The 21,783-nt window shown below is 43.5% G+C and overlaps 1 protein-coding gene and 1 pseudogene across 2 annotated transcripts in view; one reads left to right on the top strand and one right to left on the bottom strand.

Annotated features, from left to right (window-relative positions):
* Nucleotides 1-3,726: 3,726 nt before the first annotated feature.
* Nucleotides 3,727-21,783, bottom strand: part of DESI2 (desumoylating isopeptidase 2) — a 64,410-nt gene continuing 46,353 nt past the window's right edge. The window contains exons 4-5 of one of the 2 annotated variants that reach the window (XM_025392852.1): nt 21,139-21,280; nt 3,727-7,178 (exon numbers count right to left, since the gene is read on the bottom strand). In XM_025392852.1, coding sequence (XP_025248637.1) covers nt 6,945-7,178; nt 21,139-21,280 — 376 coding nt within the window. In that variant the 3' untranslated portion in view covers nt 3,727-6,944. The remainder of the gene's footprint in view (nt 7,179-21,138; nt 21,281-21,783) is intronic. The other variant, XM_025392858.1, reaches the window with a different exon arrangement.
* Nucleotides 18,422-18,743, top strand: LOC112635056 (annotated as a pseudogene).

Here is a 21,783-nt window from a genome sequence, read left to right as displayed (position 1 = left end):
GCAGAAAGGGGCATGGGACTGGAGGGTACTGAGAAGGAAATGATTGAATTATTGGCCATGGAATTTAGGCCGAGTGAAAAGAGAAACGAAGATGGGAGGGAGGTGATGTTAGTATTGATGGATTTGAGATCTTGATAAGTCGAAGACTTGGAATGTAGGGTACTAGTGTGGGCTGGGAAGTTCATGGTTAGTGATGCTTAAAATTAAGATTTTTAGAAGTGGTTTAGAATGTTACTAGTGATGGGCTGGGCACGGTGGCTCACGCCTGTAATCCCAGCATTTTGGGAGGCCGAGGTGGGCGGATCACCTGAAGTCAGGAGTTCAAGACCAGCCTGACCAACATGGTAAAACCTTGTCTCTACTAAAAATACAAAAATTAGCTGGGCATAGTGGCGGGTGCCTGTAATCCCAGCTACTGGGGAGGCGGAGGCAGGGGAGTCGCTTGAATCTGGGAGGTGCAGGTTGCAGTGAGCCGAGATCGTGCCATTGCACTCCAGCCTGGGCAACAGAGCAAGACTCCGTTTAAAAAAAAAAAAAAAAAAGAATGTACTAGTGATGAAAAGTTGAAGGCTTCAAAGAATGGCTGACATGAAATCAAGACATTGAATGGTTCTCAGCTGAGGTCAGGACTGCTGATCCCCTGGGGGATGAAATGGGGAGTGCGCAAGGACACGTGATGCTGCAGACTGTGGAGGGGGTAAAGGCTGGTAATGTGCAGGGAGGGTGCAGAGATGCCATAAGGCTCATATTGTGGAGGATTGCCTAGCACAAAGAATTGTCCTGCCCCAGATGACAGAGCCCCAGTTAAGAAGCACTGGGCTAGGGTATTGGACAGATCACCTACGTGAACGTGCAGAAGTGACGACAGGGAAATGCTGGAGAGAAAGACAGTATGAGCAAGAAGAGGGACAATGAAGGGGAGTAGCTCATAGAACTGGCTAGCACAGGTTTCACTGGAGCTGGAGGTCTTGAAGGGAAGAGGAGAAATTATTTAGAAGCAGCAATTGGGAGATGGAGGGTACACTTAGGGAGACAGATTCTCAAGAGACAGCCAGGTTTCGGGTAAAGCAGAAAGGTCAAGAAACATTTGAAAACATGGAGTCTACTGGGTCATTTGCCTGTCACAGATTGAGAGTTCCAGAGGGCACACTGGAAAGGGGGGACAGCAAGGATGAATAGGGGTGCCGGCCAGATAAGGGCATGTAGAGAGTTGTTGGGGATGAGTCTGGGGATGGATGGCCTGGGGGGCCTGGGCTTTCCGTGATGACTCAAGTGAACAGGATGGCCGCCTGAAGCGCCTGGCCCTGGCGGTCTCTCACAGGAGGTTGGATCTCAGTTGGCCAATAGTCCTGAATCCTTAGTGCATGAATCAGGGGCTTCTAGGTAACTACTCTCTGTAGAAACACCAGAGGGTTGAAATTCATGGTTCATGTTTATTGGGGTGGGTAGTCCTTGAATAATTTATGTAGCTTGAGTCAAACCCAGTAAAAATCTAGGAAGTCTTACTACACCTCTACTGAGTTTTGGAGGGGAGTCACCTAGCAGGTCCTTCAGATACCCACATGTTCAGGTTGCCTGACATTAACTCATCCAGGAACCACGCAGAACCGAGTCTTATGAAATGCAGCAGTGCTTCTTAAACATGAATGTACTCGTGAATCCCCTGGGGATTTTGCTAAAATGCCGATTCTCATTTAGCAGGCCCGGGGTGGGCAGATTCGTCATTTCAGAGAAGTATGTGCTTGCATGGAAAGAAGAGATGCTTTAGAATTGGCTGAGTTCAAATATGGGCCTTCCCTATGCCATCTGTGTGGTCTTGGGCAACTGTCTTTGTGTAAAGCAGGAATGATGTCATAGGCTGTTGTGAGAATTAAATGAAATAATGTGTGTAGTACACAGCATGGGCCCAAGCACAAAGCAGAGGTAAAGATTTTCATTTTTTTTTGTTTCGTCATCAAAACCCACAACGTGACCTTCTGTGGATTATTAACTGCTTGCCAGGGGGTAATGCCAGGGTATTTCTGTGGCACCTACTCACCGATCCTGGCAGAGGGAGAGGAAGGCTTGAGAGTTTTCCTCAGTCTTTGTTTATGCCTGAGTCTTGTGGCCTGGCTCCCATACATCTTCTTCTGTTTTTTTGATCTGAAAATCCCAGCCCCGCTGAAGTGGATATGCACTGGCCACGTAGACTGAGAGCGCTAGGTAGACCCAACTGCTTTTCTTAGTCTGATTGGTTCTTCACTTCCCTATCAAATGCATCTTCTTCTTCCAGTGGAGCAATGCAGGCCTCATTCACTCCACTCCACTTTGAGGAGCCTGGTGTAGTGGCTTTGGGAACTTCACTCCCAAGTCTACATATTTACAAGGCTGCGAAGACAGCCTCATGGGTGGGGCTTCAGATGTACCTGAAGGCTGCCCAGGTATAAATCCCACAGGTCACCTAGAAGTCTGGGGTGTGAAGGAAACAGTCTGGTAGCCAGTGGCTTGCTTAGAACTAGGCAACTGTTCCTAAGGGAGGGGGTCAGGTGTCAGGGAGGCGCTCAAAGATGGGAATTCTACACCAGTCCTCACCAGCATGGGACCGTGACACCTTCCCAGATCACGACAGGGTTCCAGAATACAGAAGGGCTCATCTACTCCCAGGAGGATGAATGCCTCCGAGTATGGTGAGCGGAGGCTCTTTACGTCCCCTGTTGGCTTTGACAGGAAGGAATGACGGAGGGGCAGGTATGAGAGGCCTCAGCAATGCTCTGGGCTTTGACTCAGTAAGTAAGTAAGTAGCTCTCTGCCACTGATTTAATTCCTGAAAGTATAGCCAGAAGCTGTTAATCTTTATTAGCACTGACTTCTGCAAAGTTATTATAGAACAAGGTCAATATCTGGGTGATTAGGAGAACTTCAGGAGCAGGTAATGAAAAATACACAACAAAAGACCACTGTCCTCCAGATACTTGGCATTCTTTCTCCAAGCAAGATCCCGAAGTTGCTTTACCAGATTTGAATTTGTAACCTCCTTGTGAGAGTATTAGGAACCTGTGTTAGCCTGGGGGAGGAGCTCCCCTTTGCTTATTGCTCTGGAGGCCAGAACAAGTAAGTTGTACATAGATCATTCTTGCTTAGCAGAGCAGACAGGCATTGACGGGTCACAAAAGGCTGGTATTCATTTATTTAACAATAGTTGATTCAAGAGAAATTTTTGAATTAGTAGAGGAAACTATGACTCCACAGTGTGCAGAAAGGCCAGTGGAGGAGAAAGGGGAAGGGGCAGGTTGGAGGTGCCAAGCATTGGAGGACAGGTCCGTGGGAAATGAGGAGCTCATTCACTCAGGCTCCTGCTTGCTTTGCTGCTTCAAGACAAGGGAGTGTGTGTGCATGTGTTGGGGCTATTCCTCTGCAGGTCTGTCCCCTGCACTTCGGGGAAGGAGTCCATTCTAGCTTGCCCTTCTGCCTCCATTTCCCAGAAGCCACGGCTGGCACTCCTACCTGTGAGCAGGTGTGGCTATGCTCTCCGACAGCTAAGGCACTGGCCCACAGATCTGCGCACAAGAGGAATGCAGGTGAATAAAGGTGCATGTGCCTGTGAGAGGAAGACAGGATGGAGGGGGCTGGCTGTCATGCTCCTGCCGAGCACATGGGAGCCTTGGGTTTTAAAAATACACCTCCCCACCCCGCCCAACACAAATACACAACAGTTGTAATCCGAAAGTCAGAAAGCACTATAAAACATTTCTTATAAAAGTATTTTTTTTAATAAATCAATGTATTTCAATGTTGTAACATGATAGCCCAATGCTATATCAAGGTAGCAAAAGTGAAGATTCCTGGTATTGTGATATAAACACTATGAATGACAGTACACTTGCATTCAACTTCACAAGAAATTATCTTCAGGTCCATAAGGATTCTTCGACAGCTGTAACACCTTTCAAACAGTAAAGATGTACATGTATTGAAAGAGTAGACAATGAAAGCCTAATAACTGAGCTGTGCTCTAAAACCATACTGATGAGGAAGAGATACAATGGTTATATGGCTAGCTTGCTGAACAAAAATCTAAATCTTTTAAAGAAAATACAGCATATATCAAAGTTACAGAGTATCCTACAGAAATGGAGTCATAAGGAGACACACAGATTAGAACCTGAAGCAGTGAATGTGTTTCTACCCGTTTTGTGATGGAAAGAAGCCATGGATATCGAGTCCTGCAGCTAGCTGTCTGTGGTGCTGAATCTCCTCATACACACAATGCTACCAATGGACTAAAACCAGAATTCCCTGCTCTGTACAAATGCTGGTGATGGGTAACTTGCTCTATTGCTGTGGGTCAGAGCAACAGCTGGCTGGATTCAGGCATCAGGAAGAGGCTAAGATCATACACCACTGCCTTCTATACTCCAACAGTTACACTTTCCAAAGCTGATGCTCCCCTTGTAAGGGTGAAAAAAAAACCCCAAGGGTATTTAAAACAAACAGCAGAAACCAGAAGCTTCTGACCCTCTAACATGTATTACTGTCCACCCCACCATGAGAAGTATGTCCGCCTGGTTACAACAGAGAGACTCCGTACCATATGTATATTCATGACCAGATTGTTCATCTAGGATTTTTCTTAACAGAGATCAGGTTGAGAATGATTCTTTTTCTCCAAGGGCAAGAAAAAGCTGGCTAAATGCTAGTTCATTAAATCCATTCTCAATTTTGAACTGTAGAGAAGAACCTGACTTGAATGAAATTTTCTAAAGGAAGACATTTATTTCTCAACCTCAGGTATAATTAGATTATAAGGAGTCTCATGTCCAGAATTTTATCTGCTGATTGTTAGTATGGTAATTGGCCTTAGGACACTATTTTTACTAGAACCCTTTACATTATTTTTAAACTCCAAATGCTGCAGATGAAAGTAAATACGACACAATAATAAAATCACTTGTGTGCTGACTCGCTGGATTCTGGTTAAGCACAGATGGGATGTTGCTGATATTCACCAAGAAGTGTCTGACTAATGGCTACTGTGTGTGTCAGTAGCCCAGGTTTCAATCATATGTACTTGAATGAATTAGAAAAAAACTGTACTCCTCACATTATTAAAAATATTACAAGCAAACTGTATCCAAGGCTTTGCACTAAGCTGGGTTTTGGGGATAGGACTCTTTTTAGTGAACAAGTCACTGCTAGCGCCTTAGTGTTTTGCCCGTATCTCAATTTTAGACCTGAACCAAGTTGACATCTCATTACGCTCATATATTCCTTTCTTCTGTCACACCTCTTGAAACAAGCGTTCTGCCCCCTAAAGAACTCAGAGTGATTTGTAAAGGCTTTCCTCTCTGGAAACAGAGCAGTTGAAAGTATAAATCAGGTTAAGTGGCTTCATTGTCCTCAGGCCAATGCTTATAACCCAAGGTTTATTTTCCCTATGAACAGGGTGTGCTTACATTAATAAAATGAATCAAAATCAGCTTATGGAAAAGTTAAAAATATAGTTTACTGAAAGATTATGTATCCTCACACAGAGCAATAGCAAACAATCCAATCTAAAAGTTTAAATAAATGTCAATAACTTTAAAACTATATTTTATATATATAAAGCTGAAGTCACTGCCTTGGATAATTTTACACTGCATCCAATATTTTACGTAGGACATTCATTCTTAAGGCAGAAAAATTGAATTTGACATGTAATGACTTGGTTCTTACATCCAAGGGTCAAACTAGGAGTAGACTGGAGCAGACAGATTCCTTGCTAACAAGGATTTATCTGTGGTGACAATTTCATTCTTAGAGTATGTTACGTAAGAGACATACATTTGAGAGAACATATAAATATGAATCTTAAGACACACAAATATGATTTTTTTAACGATCGGTCAATGAGACTAGGCATTCTATTATGACGTGAAATGACTCCCATGACAAACGCCAACATACTCTTTCTGATATGGTACATAAAGAGTATAAAATATCAAAGAACTACCTTTTTGGGGTGGACTTTAGATTCTAGTTTTCAAGGTTTAGTATAAAAGGTAGCCTGAATAGTTAAAAGCAGTTGAATGTCAACTCACTGCTAACTTGGAAGGCTACCACTTAGGATATTTCTACGCCATCAAAATCCTGTGCAAGGAGGAAATACATGTGTATTAAAATAAAAATGAAGCCCCTCCCCCAATGCATGTGCAACACATTTGTCAGTTACTACCAAGAATATCTTGAATGAAAAACATCTAAACGATAGAATGAGTGGCATCAAAGTCAGAGACGTAAGAACACATCACCCCGCCTAGGTGGACGGATAGTTGGGATGAAAGCAGGTGTTCCATGGACACCTGGGAGATGTGCTACTCAGAGTGGAAGGGGGTGTGAAGAGGAACTGGACCCAGGGTTCCAAGCCCTCAGGGCTGTGTGCTCCTTCACCTCAGGCCAGTCTGGTTCTCTGCATCCTGGTGCCAACAACTTGAACAAAACAAACACAAATCTAAAAGACCATTCTTAAGCAGGTGATGGTGACTATAACTGTTTAAGTACCTTTTTGTGTGCCTATTATTTATGCCATAGATCTGGCAATTGTCAGAAGTATACAAAGATTACCTGCCTAATTTTTGAAGACACGAAGATTTTCTTTCACGTGGCAGGAGTCCATGCAAGATTTGTAAACAGCGATACAAAATACTGTAAACATAACTTAACAGAGCTTGTATAAAACAGAAGAAGTAAATCCAGATTGACGAGTGGGTAAAAAAAACAGAGGGCAGCTTCTTACAAAGTTCTCCCTCCTGCGCCAAGTGATTTTTTTTTTTTTTGATTACAAATATAATCCTGAGCTGAAAAACTGGGATTTGGGGGAGAGCCATCTTTGCATACAAAATATCCAAAGGATGCTTCTCTATTGACTTTTCTCTAGTGATATTCGACTGCCAGAGACAGTTCTGAATGTGTGACTTTGGAGACATTTATAGTTTAGTGTGGCGCCCGGGTCTGGAGCCTGCTGCAGCGCTTGCCACGGAAGCGGATGCGGCAGCATCCTCTGCTTCCTCCAGTTCATCCTGGAGCTCTTGGCTGACACTAGACTGCAGGGCTGCGGGCGTGAGCCACTCCTTCGGGAGGCAACTCTGTAGAAAGGGTATACAGGAGCTGAAGTAGGCAAGTCGATTGATCCAGCGAGGAATCTCTTTCCCACAGAGAATCTACAGAAGAGAAAGAGTTCTGTATTAGGTAAGAGAGGTTAAGATTACCTGGTCCACTGCCAGGGAGTGGAGGGTGGGAGGAGGGAGGTGGCTTACAGAGAAGCCACTGCAGAGTAGCCTTCAGTGGTGTTACTCCAGGCTTTTGATAACAAGCAGCTTGACTCAGGACCTAGGGTCCCTACTGTTGGCTCCATTCCTTCCTTTCTAAAGAACCTTGTCGAGTTGCTTACTTTTCATATCTGAAATCGAACTAATTTCACTTGGCTCCTTTCTTTGATCTCTGCAACTGCTGTGAGACACACTGAAAAGCACTTTGAACACATAGAAGACGCTTGTTAATACAATGTATTATTAGAGTAACAGAAGCCCCAGGCAATTGAAAGAGTCAATCTTGGATGTTTTCCTATTTGTGAATTCTCCTTTTTCACAGATTCTTTTCGACTTTCCCCTTTCCTCCAGTGTCTATCACTCCATTTTTCCTGGTCTACATTTTACCCCTTTACTTCTCTCCCTGACTCACTTGTTTCAAGGAGCTCATCCTGGTCCAGAAAAAACAGACTGGGTGATAGTGTCTCAAAAGGAAAAAAAAAAAAAAGTATGGGCCAGGTGCAGTGGCTCACGCCTGTAATCCCAGGACTTTGGGAAGCTGAGGCCGGCGGATTACGAGATCAGGAGTTCGAGACCAGACTGGCCAGTATGATGAAACCCCGTCTCTACTAAAAACACAAAAAATGAGCAGGGCATGGTGGTGCACACCCGTATTCCCAGCTACTCGGGAGGCTGGGGCAGGAGAATCGCCTGAACCTGGGAGGCAGAGGTTGCAGTGAGCTGAGATCACACCACTGCACTCCAGCCTAGGCAACAGAGTGAGACTCCGAGAGACACACACACACACCCTCCCCCCCACCCCAGGCAACAGAGTGAGACTCCGAGAGACAGACAGACACACACACACACACACACACACACACACACACACACCCCTAGGCAACACAGTGAGACTCCGAGAGAGACACACACACACACACACACACGTTTTCCCAAATGAAGACCTGGCTCCGTGACTCCTCTGCAGAAGCAGGCCTGGAGTCAGACAAGGCATGGAAGCCTGGCCACACTTCAGTCTGAAGACACTAGCAGGGGTAGAAACCGGTGCCAGGAGGAACCCTCCCCGCTGACTGATCTGTGTCTGTATTTCCCACTTCCCGCCCTTACACTTTCCTTAGGACTCCTGAACCCTTCCCCCACTCCTATTTCAAATAGTAAGAACTGGGTCTATTCTATGCCCCTAACTTTATTCTTTATTATCCTCTTCCTCTTGTGCAGACAATGGACTGGGCTTCCATTCATGCCCCACTGCCACTTTGTTGTTTTTGCCTCCAATTATACCCAAGATTATGATCATGTGATCTCAGAGTACCATCTTAGATATCTGCATATCGTAGGTAATAACTTTGGAAAGAGGTTTCAAAGAACCTTATGTCTAAAACTTAGCTAAAATTTAATAAGCTGGCACCTATAATTATACAACGTGTACCTTTTCTCCTAAAAGTTTAGTCCTAACTCTTAATGGTTATTACATTTATTTTAAATAGTATGTCTCTGTCTTAACTACAGGGAAAGTGAGATGGTCTCACTTGAGGGAAGGTAGTATGTGCTAACCACTTTTGATTACCAAGCACCTATCACACTGCCTGGGAGTACAGACAGGGAGACACTTAAAAATATTTGGGCCGGGTGCAGTGGCTCACGCCTGTAATCCCAGCACTTTGGGAGGCCGAGAAGGGCAGATCACGAGGTCAGGAGATCGAGACCATCCTGGCTAACATGGTGAAACCCCGTCTCTACTAAAAATACAAAAAGTAGGCCGGGTGCGGTGGCTCAAGCCTGTAATCTCAGCACTTTGGGAGGCCGAGACGGGCGGATCACCAGGTCAGGAGATCGAGACCATCCTGGCTAACACGGTGAAACCCCGTCTCTACTAAAAATACAAAAAATTAGCCGCGCATGGTGGCGGGCGCCTGTGGTCCCAGCTATTCAGGAGGCTGAGGCAGGAGAATGGCATGAACCCGGGAGGCAGAGCTTGCAGTGAGCCGAGATCACGCCACTGCACTCCAGCCTGGGCGACAGAGCAAGACTCCATCTCAAAAAAACAGAAAAAAATAAAATCAATAAATTGAAGAATGTGTACATGAGGCCAGGCACGGTGGCTCATGCCTGTAATCTCTGTACTTTGGAAGTCCACCGCAGGAGGATTACTTGAGGCCAGGAGTTCAAGACCAGCCTGGGCAACATAGTAAGACCTTGTTTATACACACACACACATTCTCACTGGGTGTGGGGGTGTGTGCCTGTAGCCTCAGCTACTTGGGAGGCTAGGGCAGGGGGACTGCTTGGGCCCAGGAGGTTGAAGCTGCAGAGAGCCAAGACTGTGCCACTGCACTACAGCCTGGATGACACAGTGAGATTCCATCTCAAAAACAAAAATGTGTATATCAACTACATCTGCTCTTAAAAATGCTGCCAAACAGGCCGGGCAGGTGAAGTGGTATCTTACACCTGTAACCCCAGCACTTTGGAAGGCGGAGGTAGGTGGATCACCTGAGGTCAGCAGTTCGAGACCAGCCTGGCCAACATAGTGAAACCTCGTCTCTACTAAAAATACAAAAATCAGCCAGGTGTGGTGGCCCACACCTGTAATCACAGCTACTCAGGAGGATGAGGCAGGAGAATTGCTTGAACCCAGGAGGCAGAGGTTGCAGTAAGCCAAGATCATGCCACTGCACTCCAGCCTGGGTGACAGAGCAAGACTTCGTCTCACCAAAAAAAAAAAAGCACTGGGACATATTTAGGGTTATCTGCATATTTAGAGGTTAATCATGTAAGTCGTGACTAAGACTATCTAAAGTGATAGTGACTGTTGCCTATTCAACAGCCATTTCCCTCATTCTCCTTCCCGAGTCCTAATTTCATTCAGTAATCTACCCTCCTCCATATATCCAGGTGCTACAGGTGAAGCTGACTTCATTCCAACCCCTGAGGGTGTGGCTTGATTAGCCTAAAACAGAGTCCTATCTGTAGCCACCTGGTTTTGTAGATAAAGTTTTACTGAAACATAGCTGTGTCTATTTGTTTATGTATTGCCTATGCCTCTTAGGCTACAATGGCAGAGGCAGAGTTGGGACCATGAATAGTCTACAAGCCTAAAATATTACCTGGCTCTTTCAAATAAAAGTGTACCAATCCTTGGTCAAGCCAATTTTTTTTTTTTTTTTTTTTTTTTTGAGATGTAGTCTTAGTCTGTTACTCAGGCTGGAGTGCAGTGGCGCGCTCTGGACTCGCTGCAACCCCTGCTTCCCAGTTCAAGCGATTCTCCAGCCTCAGCCTCCTGAGTAGCTGGGATCATAGGCATGCACCACCACACTTGGCTAATTTTATTTTTAGTAGAGACAGGGTTTCACCATGTTGGCCGGGCGGGTCTCAAACTCCTGACCTCAGGTGATCAGCCTGCTTCTGCCTCCCAAAGTGCCAGGATTACAGGCGTGAGCCACCATGCCGGGCCAAGCCAATGTTTTTAAAACCTTGAGTCATGACCCATTAGTAGGTCATTGAGTATCGCTACCTGAATTTTTAAAACAAAACAGATTGTAGGTAGCAAGGTAACCATGACACATCTTAGTTACGTGCCTGTGTGTGTGGAAACTGGGTCACAATGCAAAATGTATTTCTTAGGTGACTAGTGATCAAATAGTATTTGGTTTATATAGCAAAATGAATTTTGCATTTAAGCTCCAATCCAGCAGTCCCTCTTCTAGAAAATCAAGTGTACAGATACAGTGGCAAAAATAAAAAGATGTACAGGGTTATTCATTACAATACTTTTTATAACAGCAAAAGACTAAAAATAACCAAGTGCCATTAATAGGTTGAATAAATTATGGTACATCCACACAAGGAAGACTATTCAGCTAAAGAAAGAAGTGAGGAATATTTCTATATACTGCCACAGAATGCACTCCAGGATACACTATTAGTGAAAAAGGCAAAATGGAGAAGTGTATATAGGATGCTCCCAAAATATAATAGTGGAACAGGCAGAGAATAAAATGTATAGACATTCCCATTCCAAAAGGGAGAAAACGGAAGGAAGAAAGGAGTCACTAGTCCCAATTTTAGAATCCAACAAGGGAACGTCCATTAGGTTTCAAGGCCTGGGAATAATCTTCTATGGCCCTTGGTTCTGCCATCTGGAGATTCTATCCTTTGAGTCATCCTTTTTCTCCAGCCAATTACCTGCTTGTAGAATTTTGACAGTCCAAGCACCTTCTTTAATTTTACCCCCTCCCCCCCGTCTCTTTCAGTCCAAGCTGGCAGTGTTTCTGCCAATAGAGCATTCTCAAAACACTGTGGGTCTCTTGCGTATGTCATGGGACTGACTCCATTAGAAAAGATGTTCCTCCACGGATCTTTCCTGAATAATCCCATCTTCATTCTTGGTTTCTGTTGAGATGGTTTAGAGGATCCACGAGTCACATATTTAATTTCTTCAACAGTTAAAGGAAAAAAAAAAAAAAAAGGGGTCTAGTCATACCCTTGGCTTTCTCTGTAGCATCCTTTCCTAATAGTGAAGCTCCTAATTTCAGCATCTTTTGCAATCTGGATAGGCTGAAAAATTTCCTAAATCATTAAATGTTGATTCCTTTTTGTGCTTTAATAGTTCTTCCCTCTATTCTTTTCACATTTTACTATAAGCAACAAGGCAGGCTGCATCTTCTACACTTTGCTTGGAAATCTCCTCAGCTAAATATCATAACCCCATAGAAATAAATTCCAATTAACTGTAAAACACATGACTTTTACAGTATCAAGCCACAATCTAAAGATGAAAGAACGACAAAAAACCTTAACTTTCTAGTACTCCTATTGGTGGCGGTTATGGTAACACTATTATTCTACAGCTGTTTTAGGTATAGAGGAGTAAAACAAATCAGCAATTATGTTTCTTGTTGCTGAGAATTTAGATTTTTGACAAGGGATAGACAAAATGTAGCTCTATCATTGATGAGGTTAAGTAAAAACGCTGTAGCCCAAATGTGTAGTAGAAACGTCACTATGAACCTGCAAAAAAAGTCCTAGTTTCATCTACTGGTGGGGGTGGGGAGCTAGAAACAATTATCAGTTCAGTAGTAGTGAGCAACCTAATGCCCAGATTAAAGTTTCTAAATATTTGCTATTAGAAGGAAACAGTTCTGAGGTAGAAAATATGTAGATGAGCCTGGAATATCTTGACATACCAGAAAACAAAAGGCTGTAGAAGATTATTAGGGACAAATCAAAAGACTTACGAGCCAACTTGAAGAGGCTCCCATGTATCAAAGATGGGACAAAAGCAGTCATTACACTGATCTGAAACATAAAATACTTTTACATCTGGGGAGGAGATATTCACGATGCTAAATTTTCAAAACAGAAAAAATATTTTGTGGGGAGAAAAACAGTTAGAGAATACTAGGGAAGTGTGTCAGGGATCCCCAAGACCCAGTTTTTCCACCTCCAGATTTGATGATTTTAGAGGACTCACAGGACATAGCATATTGCTGTATTCACAGGTATGACTTATCACAGCGAAAGGATATGAAACAAAATTCGCAGGGAAAAGGTGCATGGGGTAAAGTTTAGAGGAAAACAGGTTTCCACTCCAGCCTGAAAAATTAGTTTGAGTCTTTGTTTCAGAGGGACTACCTGAAGACAGTCAGTTCCATGTTGGTTCATGACTTCAGGTTATCAGCCTGACGACTGTGGATGACATCTGGAGGTGTTCTGTGTGGGAAATGCAGGCGCTGAGGCCACTCCCTGCTCTCATAGGTTTGAGCACAGGCTCAGCAGGCTGTTTGAATTCAAAGTGCTTGCAGCATCTTAAAAAGGTAGCATGGGAAGTTTTTCTTTAGGAAGAGGGGAAAGGCAGTATTGAAAAACAAAGATCATCAGTCTGCCTCCTTTGAGATTCCCTAGGTGCCAGTGTTTGTTTTTTGTTATTATTACAAAATCAGTATGTCCCATTTAGCAGTCATAGTTTCACATTTACAAAACTGTCCTCTACTCTCATCCAGACCTTTTGTCTGAAAGGGATGTATTAAAGGGGGACAAAAGTTTTCACAGGATTTTTTTTCTTTTTCGAGACAGGGTCTCGCTCTGTTGCTAGGCTGGAGTGCAGTGGCACAATCTTGGCTCCCTGCAACCTCCACCTCCCGTGTTCAAGGAATTCTCCTGCCTCAGCCTCCCGAGTAGCTGGGACTACAGACCCGCACCACCACGCCCAGCTAATTTTTGTATTTTTAGTAGAGATGGGGTTTCACCATGTTGGCCAGGATGATCTTGATTTCTTGACCTCGTGATCCACCTGTCTGAGCCTCCCAAAGTGTTGGGATTACAGGCATGAGCCACTGCGCCTGGCTGGAAAATATTTTTATATAACATAACCAGAAAGACATATGTTTCAGAACTGGACAGAATTAAATCTTGAATTTTCAAAATATTTCAAAATGGTTTGAGAGAGCCACTCACCGCTTTCATCCTGATCATTTAGTAAGTGGCCTATAGCATCATTCCATTTCTGGAGACAGCTGCATTTAGGAATCAAACTGCCTTACTAAGGTGTGTGCACCAGTAGAAAGGTAGCAGAGTAGCAGCAGACTGTAAGTCCGCTGTTGCAAACTGCAGCCTGTCCAGGAAGTCCCAAGTAAACACAGTGAAACTTTCCCGAGAGAGGTGGAGAGTAAGATGGGTAGACACAGGGGTCACAGTCCTAGTGATATGCTTTCCCCTCAACATGCAGCTTTTGTCAATAATCACAAGTTGGGAATGCAATCAGTCCCTGTATCAGAAATACAGAACAGATGAGCAGTTCGACTTCATATGGTACCACCAGAGAAGCCGGTTCCCATGGACACCTGTGATAATCCCCACAGTTCCGTCAACATCCATGCTTTTATAGTGAAGAGCCCCACAGAGTGGTATCCTAAATCTGCCTTGATCCCCAAGTAGAAGTCTTGTTCCCTGAGCCTGTATCTCTTTCAGTTTAACACAGCTTGTGCTAAGACTGAAGTAGTGTGTAGGAGATAATGTCAAGTTTTAGCTCAAGTGTCAAGTCCAAGCAATTAGGATCTATGAATTCAGGATTCCAAAATATGCCAGAGACTCTTCTTTGGCAGCAGTAAAGCTGAGATGCTGAAGGGCCAGTCATGTTTCCAAGGCCAAGCAAAAAGCAAAGCTTTCCTAAGTGCTTTCTAAGACCCACTCAAAATTATGCACATAGCCTCTAGGGTCAGACATCTGATTTTCTATGAGCTCACTTGCAATTAAAAACTGCTCACGCCTGTAATCCCAGCACTTTGGGAGGCCGAGGCGGGTGGATCACGAGGTCAGGAGATCGAGACCATCCTGGCTAACACAGTGAAACCCCGTCTCTACTGAAAATACAAAAAATTAGCTGGGCGAGGTGGCGGCGCCTGTAGTCCCAGCTACTCGGGAGGCTGAGGCAGGAGAATGGCGTGAACCCGGGAGGCGGAGCTTGCAGTGAGCGGAGATCGCGCCACTGCACTCCAGCCTGGGCGACAGAGCGAGACTCCGTCAGAAACAAAACAAAACAAAACAAAAAACTGCTTTAAAAACTCTTAAAAGTGTTTGTCTTTTTCCAGAGGCTCCAATGGGGAACGATCATAGTAAATATCAGCTGTGAGACATATTTTGCTTTCAACAAAGGATTTAAATTTCCATCTATCCTACAGCAGCAAAAAGCAAGGAAGTTGTGTCCCATTAACTTTTTCTTTGCAGCATTGCCTTATTGAGCTAATCCTTCTACCATCTGCGACATTACAAGCATAAAACATTTTATATCAACTACTATCATATATCCACAGATGTAATAACTGTAAAATACAAGGCCATTAACTGCCCTCCGCCGCCCCACCCTGGCCCGACACCTTCCTCACTGTAGATGTATTCAACCCCTTGCAGTAAATTTAGCAAAAGTTTTAATATTACAGTTGCGGAGGAGACCCTAGTTGGAATGGGGTTGAGGGCGTGCAGGTAGGCTAACTACTGAAGTATGTCCCCTGCCCTTTTTTACTTTGCTCCAGCCCTGAGAACCGATTCAACCTTTTTTCCTCCTACTTGTGAGGGAAGCGTGCCATCAATGTTTAACATTTTTGGCCCAACCAAAGCTTGTCTTTGGGAATTTTTGGGCCTTTTTTCTTTCTTCCTGGAGGAGAGAACAAAAACTGAAGGTATTACATTACCTGGGCTATACTTCCTTTTTCTCCTCACCGTAACCAGCATGGCCCAAAGTAGCCAGGTGATCTGGTGAGTCAGTTCTCCTGGAGTTGGATCTGTCATTTCAAACTCCACAGGTAACTTTTACCTCTCACAGGCAACAGCTCAGCTGCTGTTTCAGATCATGGAGAACTCCACAGCCATCCAGACATCAAAGGTTTTCCAGCCTCCACCCATTTCAGCCTTTCTTTCCTCAGTCCTTTTTTTTGAGACAGAATCTCGCTCTGTCACCCAGGCTGGAGTGCAGTGGCACGATCTCGGCTCAATGCAACCTCCGCCTCCTGAGTAGCTGGGATTACAGGCATGCACTCACCACACCAGGCTAATTTTTTATATTTTTGGTAGAGACGGGGTTTCACCATATTGGCCAGGCTGGTCTCGAACTCCTGACCTCAAGTGATCCGCCCATCTCAACCTCCCAAAGTGCTGGGATTACAGGCGTGAGCCACCGTGCCTGGCCAGTCCTTTTGTTACATTTCTGTGAGTCAAAGGTCTCCACAACCGCCCCCAGGTTTGGTGATTTGCTAGGACTCAGGGATCAGCATAGCATACTCATGACTATGACTTATTACAACAAAAATATACAAAACAAAATCAGCAAAGGGAAAATATACATAGGGCAAAGTCCAGAGGAAAGCAGGCACAAGCTTGAAGGATCTTCTCCTAGTAGAGTCAGGTAGGATGTGCACGCTTAATCCCCCAGCAATGGTTTGTGACGTATGTGAAATGGCTACCAGGGAAGTTCATTACAGACTTGGTACCCAAGACTTTTATTGGGTGCTGGTCATGTAGGCGTCCTCTGCCAAAATCCCAGAGTCCCACAGGGAAAGCAGGTTTTTAGCATAAACCAAATTAGTTGTACCAACAGGTTAGGCAAAGGGAGTCACTCTTCTCAGTTCTAGGAATAAAAACCTTACAGAAGTCCAAGCTCCCAGATGCCAACTTAGGGCCAATCCTGCAGGTAGGCCTTTCTAAGGACAGCAGTTTTAGGCCTATGTTAGTTAACTCTTCTATACAGGAACCAACTTGTTTTTTGAAAACAAGTAAAGGGGGAAAAAAATCAAGCATCTATCCTGCTCTGTCACCCAGGCTGAAGTGCAGTGGTGCCATCTTGGTTCACTGCAACCTCTGCCTCCTGGGCTTAAGCCATCCTCTCACCTCAGCCTCCCAAGCAGCTGGGACTACAAGGCGCACACCACCATGCCTGGCTAATTTTTGTATTTTCTGTAGAGATGGGGTTTTGCCATGTTGCCCAAGCTTGCTCAAGCAAGCTACCCGCCTCAGCCTCCCAAAGTGCTGGGATTACAGGTGTGAGCCACTGTGCCCAGCTATCTTGCCTTTTCTATGGGGAATTATCTCAGGGTGACCAGCTATATGAACTTTTGTTTAGATCTGGATTCAAACTAACCATTAAAAAATTATGACAACTGGGGAAATCTGAACATTGTTTATTTGGATAATATTAAGAAATAATGTTAATCTGTGGAGTGATAACATAATTTTAGGAGTTAATTTTAGGAGTGATGACATAATGTGGTTATGTTATAAAGAATCTTTATCTTTTAGAGATGCAGAGTGAAATATTGATACTTGAAATTAGGCCAGGTGCGGTGGCTCATGCAGATAATCCCAGGACTTCGGGAGGCTGAGGTGGGAGGAATGCTCGAGTCCAGGAGTTCCAAAGCAGCCTAGGCAGTATCATGCAACCCCATCTTCACAAAAAATACAAAAACTGGCTGTACATAGTGGCATGTGCCTGTAGCTCCAGCTAGTTGGGAGGCTGAGGCAGGAGGACTCACTTAAGCCTGAGTTCCAAGCTGCAATGAACTATGATCACACCACTGCACTCCAGCCTGGGCAATAGCAAGACCCTGTCTCTAAATGAAATCTGGGATTTGTTTCAAAAGAATTTGGGGCCGGAGTGGTATCTAAGTGACAGTTATATAGGGGCTCACTATATTATTCTACTTTTATATGTTTTGAATTTTCTACTGAAAATATTAATTTTATTTATTTGAGATGGAGTTTTGCTCTTGTTGCCCAGCCTGAAGTGCAACGGCACCATCTCTGCTCACTGCAACCTCTGCCTCCTGGGCTCAAGCAATTCTCCAGCCTCAGCCTTCTGGGTAGCTGGGATTACAAGCACCTGCCACCATGCCCAGCTAATTTTTGTAGTTTTAGTTAGAGATGAGGTTTCACCATGTTGGCCAGGATGGTCTTGATCTCTTGACCTTGTGATCCCCCCACCTTGGCCTCCCAAAGTGCTGGGATTACAGGTCTGAGCCACCACGCCTGGCCGAAAATATTAATTTTAAAAAGACATTTAGATTAGACGAGTGGCATTTAGGAATGGTAATGCCAGTCCTTTTGCTAGTGCCTGGTTCATAATTAGGCATCTGACACAATTCTGGCTGTAAAACATGGATGCTTTTGGAAGGTTAGGGAAAAGGGAATTCCAGAAAGAGTTTCCCTGTTTCCAAAGGGAGAGAGACATAGTCTCCCTCTGGATGTTGTGCTAAAATTGTTACATCTAAAACCCACAAAGGGAGCTGGCCCGGGGGTAGGGCCAACATCCCAAGGATGGCGGTTTAGAGAAATGAATAAATACCTTACATCCCTATGACACTCACAGTTGAGACACTGACCACATTGGAATGTAGCCTGCCTTATTCTGGACTTGTGTTGTAAGATAACTTTCCTCAATGTTTAAGCCAATTCGCACCCAATTCGAAGAGACCTATCTTGCAGAGTAGAGGCTGGCAAACTTTTTCCGTGAAGGGTCAAACAGTAAGTATTTTGGGCTTTATAGGCCATAAATCTTTGCTGCAACTACTCAATTCTGCCACTGCAGCCGGAAAACAGTCAAGAAAACAGGTAAACAAATAAGCATGGCTGTGTTCTAATAAAACTTAATGAATCTCTCTGGTCTCAGCCGCAGAAGCAAGGTGACAAAGGCAACATCATCATTTGGAAAGTGTCACAATAAGATGCACATGTGCCACCGCTGTGGCTCTAAGGCCTACCACCCTCAGAAGTCGGCCTGTGGCAAATGTGGCTACCCCGCCAAGTGCAAGAGAAAGTATAACTGCAGTGCCAAGGTTAAGACGAAATACCACCAGGACTGGTCGAATGAGGCACCTAAAAACTGTATGCAGCAGATACAGGCATGGTTTCCATGAAGGAACACCACCTAAACCCAAGAGGGCGGCTGCTGCCGCATCCAGTTCATCTTAGGAATTTCAATGGTTAGTCATGCAATACATGTTCTGATTTAAAAAAAAAAAAAAGAACTTTATGAATACTGAAGTTTGAACTTTACATAATTTATACATGTCACCATATAGTACTCTTTTGGCTTTTTTCAATCCTTAAAAAGAATGTAAAAACCATCTTAGCCTGCAGGCTGTACAAGGACAGATGACACGCTGGTGTTGGTTTGAAGGCCAGGCTACAGTAGTTTGCTAATCCCTTCTGTAGAGGAAGCATCGGAACTGATAACATTATGGTGTTAAATAATTCTTAGAATTTTTACAAACAATATTAACAGAAGAGTACATATATCAACAACCATTAATACAGTGATGATTGTGCTTATTTGCAACTGGTTATACAACATACATCCCCACACTATGTTGTCAAAGAGAAAAGCATACCAGTTTCGCTGAACTTCGTCAGAGTGCCCAATATCCATTTACTTGGCTTCATAATATGGGAGTTGCATCCATCATTTCAAATTCCAAAGGTAACTTGTACATTTCACAATAGGCAAGAGCTGATATTTCCATTTAATGGAATATATACCTTATTTTACTAAAATAGCTCCTTATCCCTCACTGTCCAGAATTCTAGTTCCAGCACTGCCACTAACAGGTGAGGTAACCTTGGTCAAGTCACTTAACTTCTGGGTCTCCCAGTTTAACAATTCAGCACTAGGCCATGCATGGTGGTTCATGCCTGTAATTCCGGCACTTTGGGAGGCTGAGGTGGGCAGATCACTTGGGGTTGGGAGTTCGAGACCAGCCTAACCAACATGGAGAAACCCCCATCTCTACTAAAAATACAAACTTAGCCGGGCATGGTGGCACATGCCTGTAGTCCCAGCTACTCGGGAGGCTGAGGCAGGAGAATCGCTTGAACCTGGGAGGCAGAGGTTGTGCTGAGCCAAGATGGTGCCACTGCACTCCAGCCTGGACAATAAAGAATAAAACTCCGTCTCAAAAAAAAAAAAAAAATCAGCACTCATATGGGGAAAGGCATAAAAACTGTGGCCTAAAAGATGGCTCCAGGGACATCTAGAATTGCTCTTTGGGCCCCAAATGCAAAATGGTTTTGGGGTTAGACCAGGGCTGATGTGGTGGTATAGATGCTCAATAAAGTTCTGAATGTTTTTGAAGGACAGAATAAATTAGAACCAGAGGAAGTAATGATAAAGTATAATAAGCACTGGAGTAAGAAGTCAGGTCTAATCTGAATTCTCCATGACAATCTTTAGTAAGTCATTTTCCCAATTGGGGTCAGTTTCCTTGTCTGAAAAATGAGTAGATTAGGATGCTGTCTATTTCTTCACCAATTTTAGCACTCAGTGGATCTTTGAATGCATTCCATACAAATGTAATGTCTGGGTTCAAGAAAGCTGAGAACTACCTCCCCACTTGTCTGAAAACTGACTAGGTCACTTCTATGGTACTGATGCATCCACTAGACTAGAGGTGTTTCTCGAGCTTTTAGGTTCATATGAGTAATTTTGGGATCTTGTTAAAATGCAGATTTGCATTCAGTGTATCTCTGGTGGGGCAGAGGTAACACATATCTCACAAATTTCTAGGAGATGCTGATGCTGCTGGTCCACAAAACACACTTTGAGTAGCATGGTAACAGACTGTTAGAGTTGTTTGAAAGCTGTATTGTAGAAGCCATGAGGGAAGTAAAAAGGGCCAAGGAACTAAGCATTTCTGCAGAGGAGGTCACTGAAATAGCAGCTCGTTTTCTCCTTTACACCCTTCACAATTTCTGTGGTACCTAGATGCTGCCACTGCAACCATCTGCTAAGAATCAGAAAGCTGGGAAGCTGTTTCAAGTGCCAATTCTCTAGACCTTATTTTACAATCTTTTTAATTTCTTTCCTCCATTTTCTTTTTATGGTTCTTTAATTTTGACCTAGTTTTGATCTTCTGCTTGGGATTCAAGAATTGAGAAGGGAAGTAAGTGCCTATGTGTTATGTTAGCAGAAGAAAATTTCAAGATGGAAGACATGAATTACTTATTAATAAGAGCCAGAAAAAAAATTCAGCAAAAGAGAAACCTTAGCGACTAAGCAGCAGAAGTCTCTAGGCATTTACTTTTTTAAAGCGAAAGTTTCAGGCTGTAATAAAATAAGAAGAGACCATTATTTGTACTTACTCTCTACTCACTGCAAAGTAATGAATAGAATTACCATTTAAAACTGTGCAGACTCTCAAGTTACCAACTCTGGAAAGGTCATTCATACAAGATTGAAATACAATACCGTATTTCATACAACACAAAAAATCAGAAAAGAAACGAATCAAGTTCGAACATAGTGGGATATCAAGTATAGTGGGACGGCAAATATTTATTTGAAGAACTTTTAGGATAAAATTTAGTTTACCTCTGATAAAGCTGAAGAAAAATGATTGCAGTTTTTATGCATTAAATGATAAGCATTGCCTTTGTATTCTTTTCCCAGTTCTTCTACAATTTTTTCTATATCATCTTCTAGGAAGTCCGTGCTCCCTAAAACAACAGCTTCTCTTAAAGAACAAAAAGAAAAAAAGAGAAAGAAAAATAAGGACGTAGTTGTGTCAAATATTTATAAAAAGCATGTTTAAATACTTGCTTATTTGCAGGAATATTATGATTGACATAACAAATCAGGGTTAATATAACAAGACTAAAAGTGAAACAAGATACTTTAAAAGTGCTATTTTAGTTTCTACTTTTCTGCAATAAATTCTTAAGTATATTACCTATGAATACTACAAAAGCACAAGTCATTTTCTTTATGAAATATATGTCCCTGCGTAAAATGTAATATTACAGTTATTTTCACAACTATCAGTAGTTATATTGTTAGAGAACCAGATCCCTGCTGCAAATATTCCTGCATAATCTCACTTGCCATTGAAGGGCTGGACATCATCTTGCCTAGAAACAAACTTTTATCTGTCACTGTGCCGCAATGAGACAAACTGTCAAACCTGACTAGATGTTTTCTAAAAACAAGGACCCTGGCCGGGTATGGTGGCTCACGCCT

The sequence above is a fragment of the Theropithecus gelada genome, chromosome 1, assembly GCF_003255815.1.
Source record: "Theropithecus gelada isolate Dixy chromosome 1, Tgel_1.0, whole genome shotgun sequence".
Classification (NCBI taxonomy): Eukaryota; Metazoa; Chordata; class Mammalia; order Primates; family Cercopithecidae; genus Theropithecus; species Theropithecus gelada.
The sequence above is the reverse complement of the archived record's forward strand: the minus strand, read 5'-3'. Positions and strand labels throughout refer to the sequence as shown.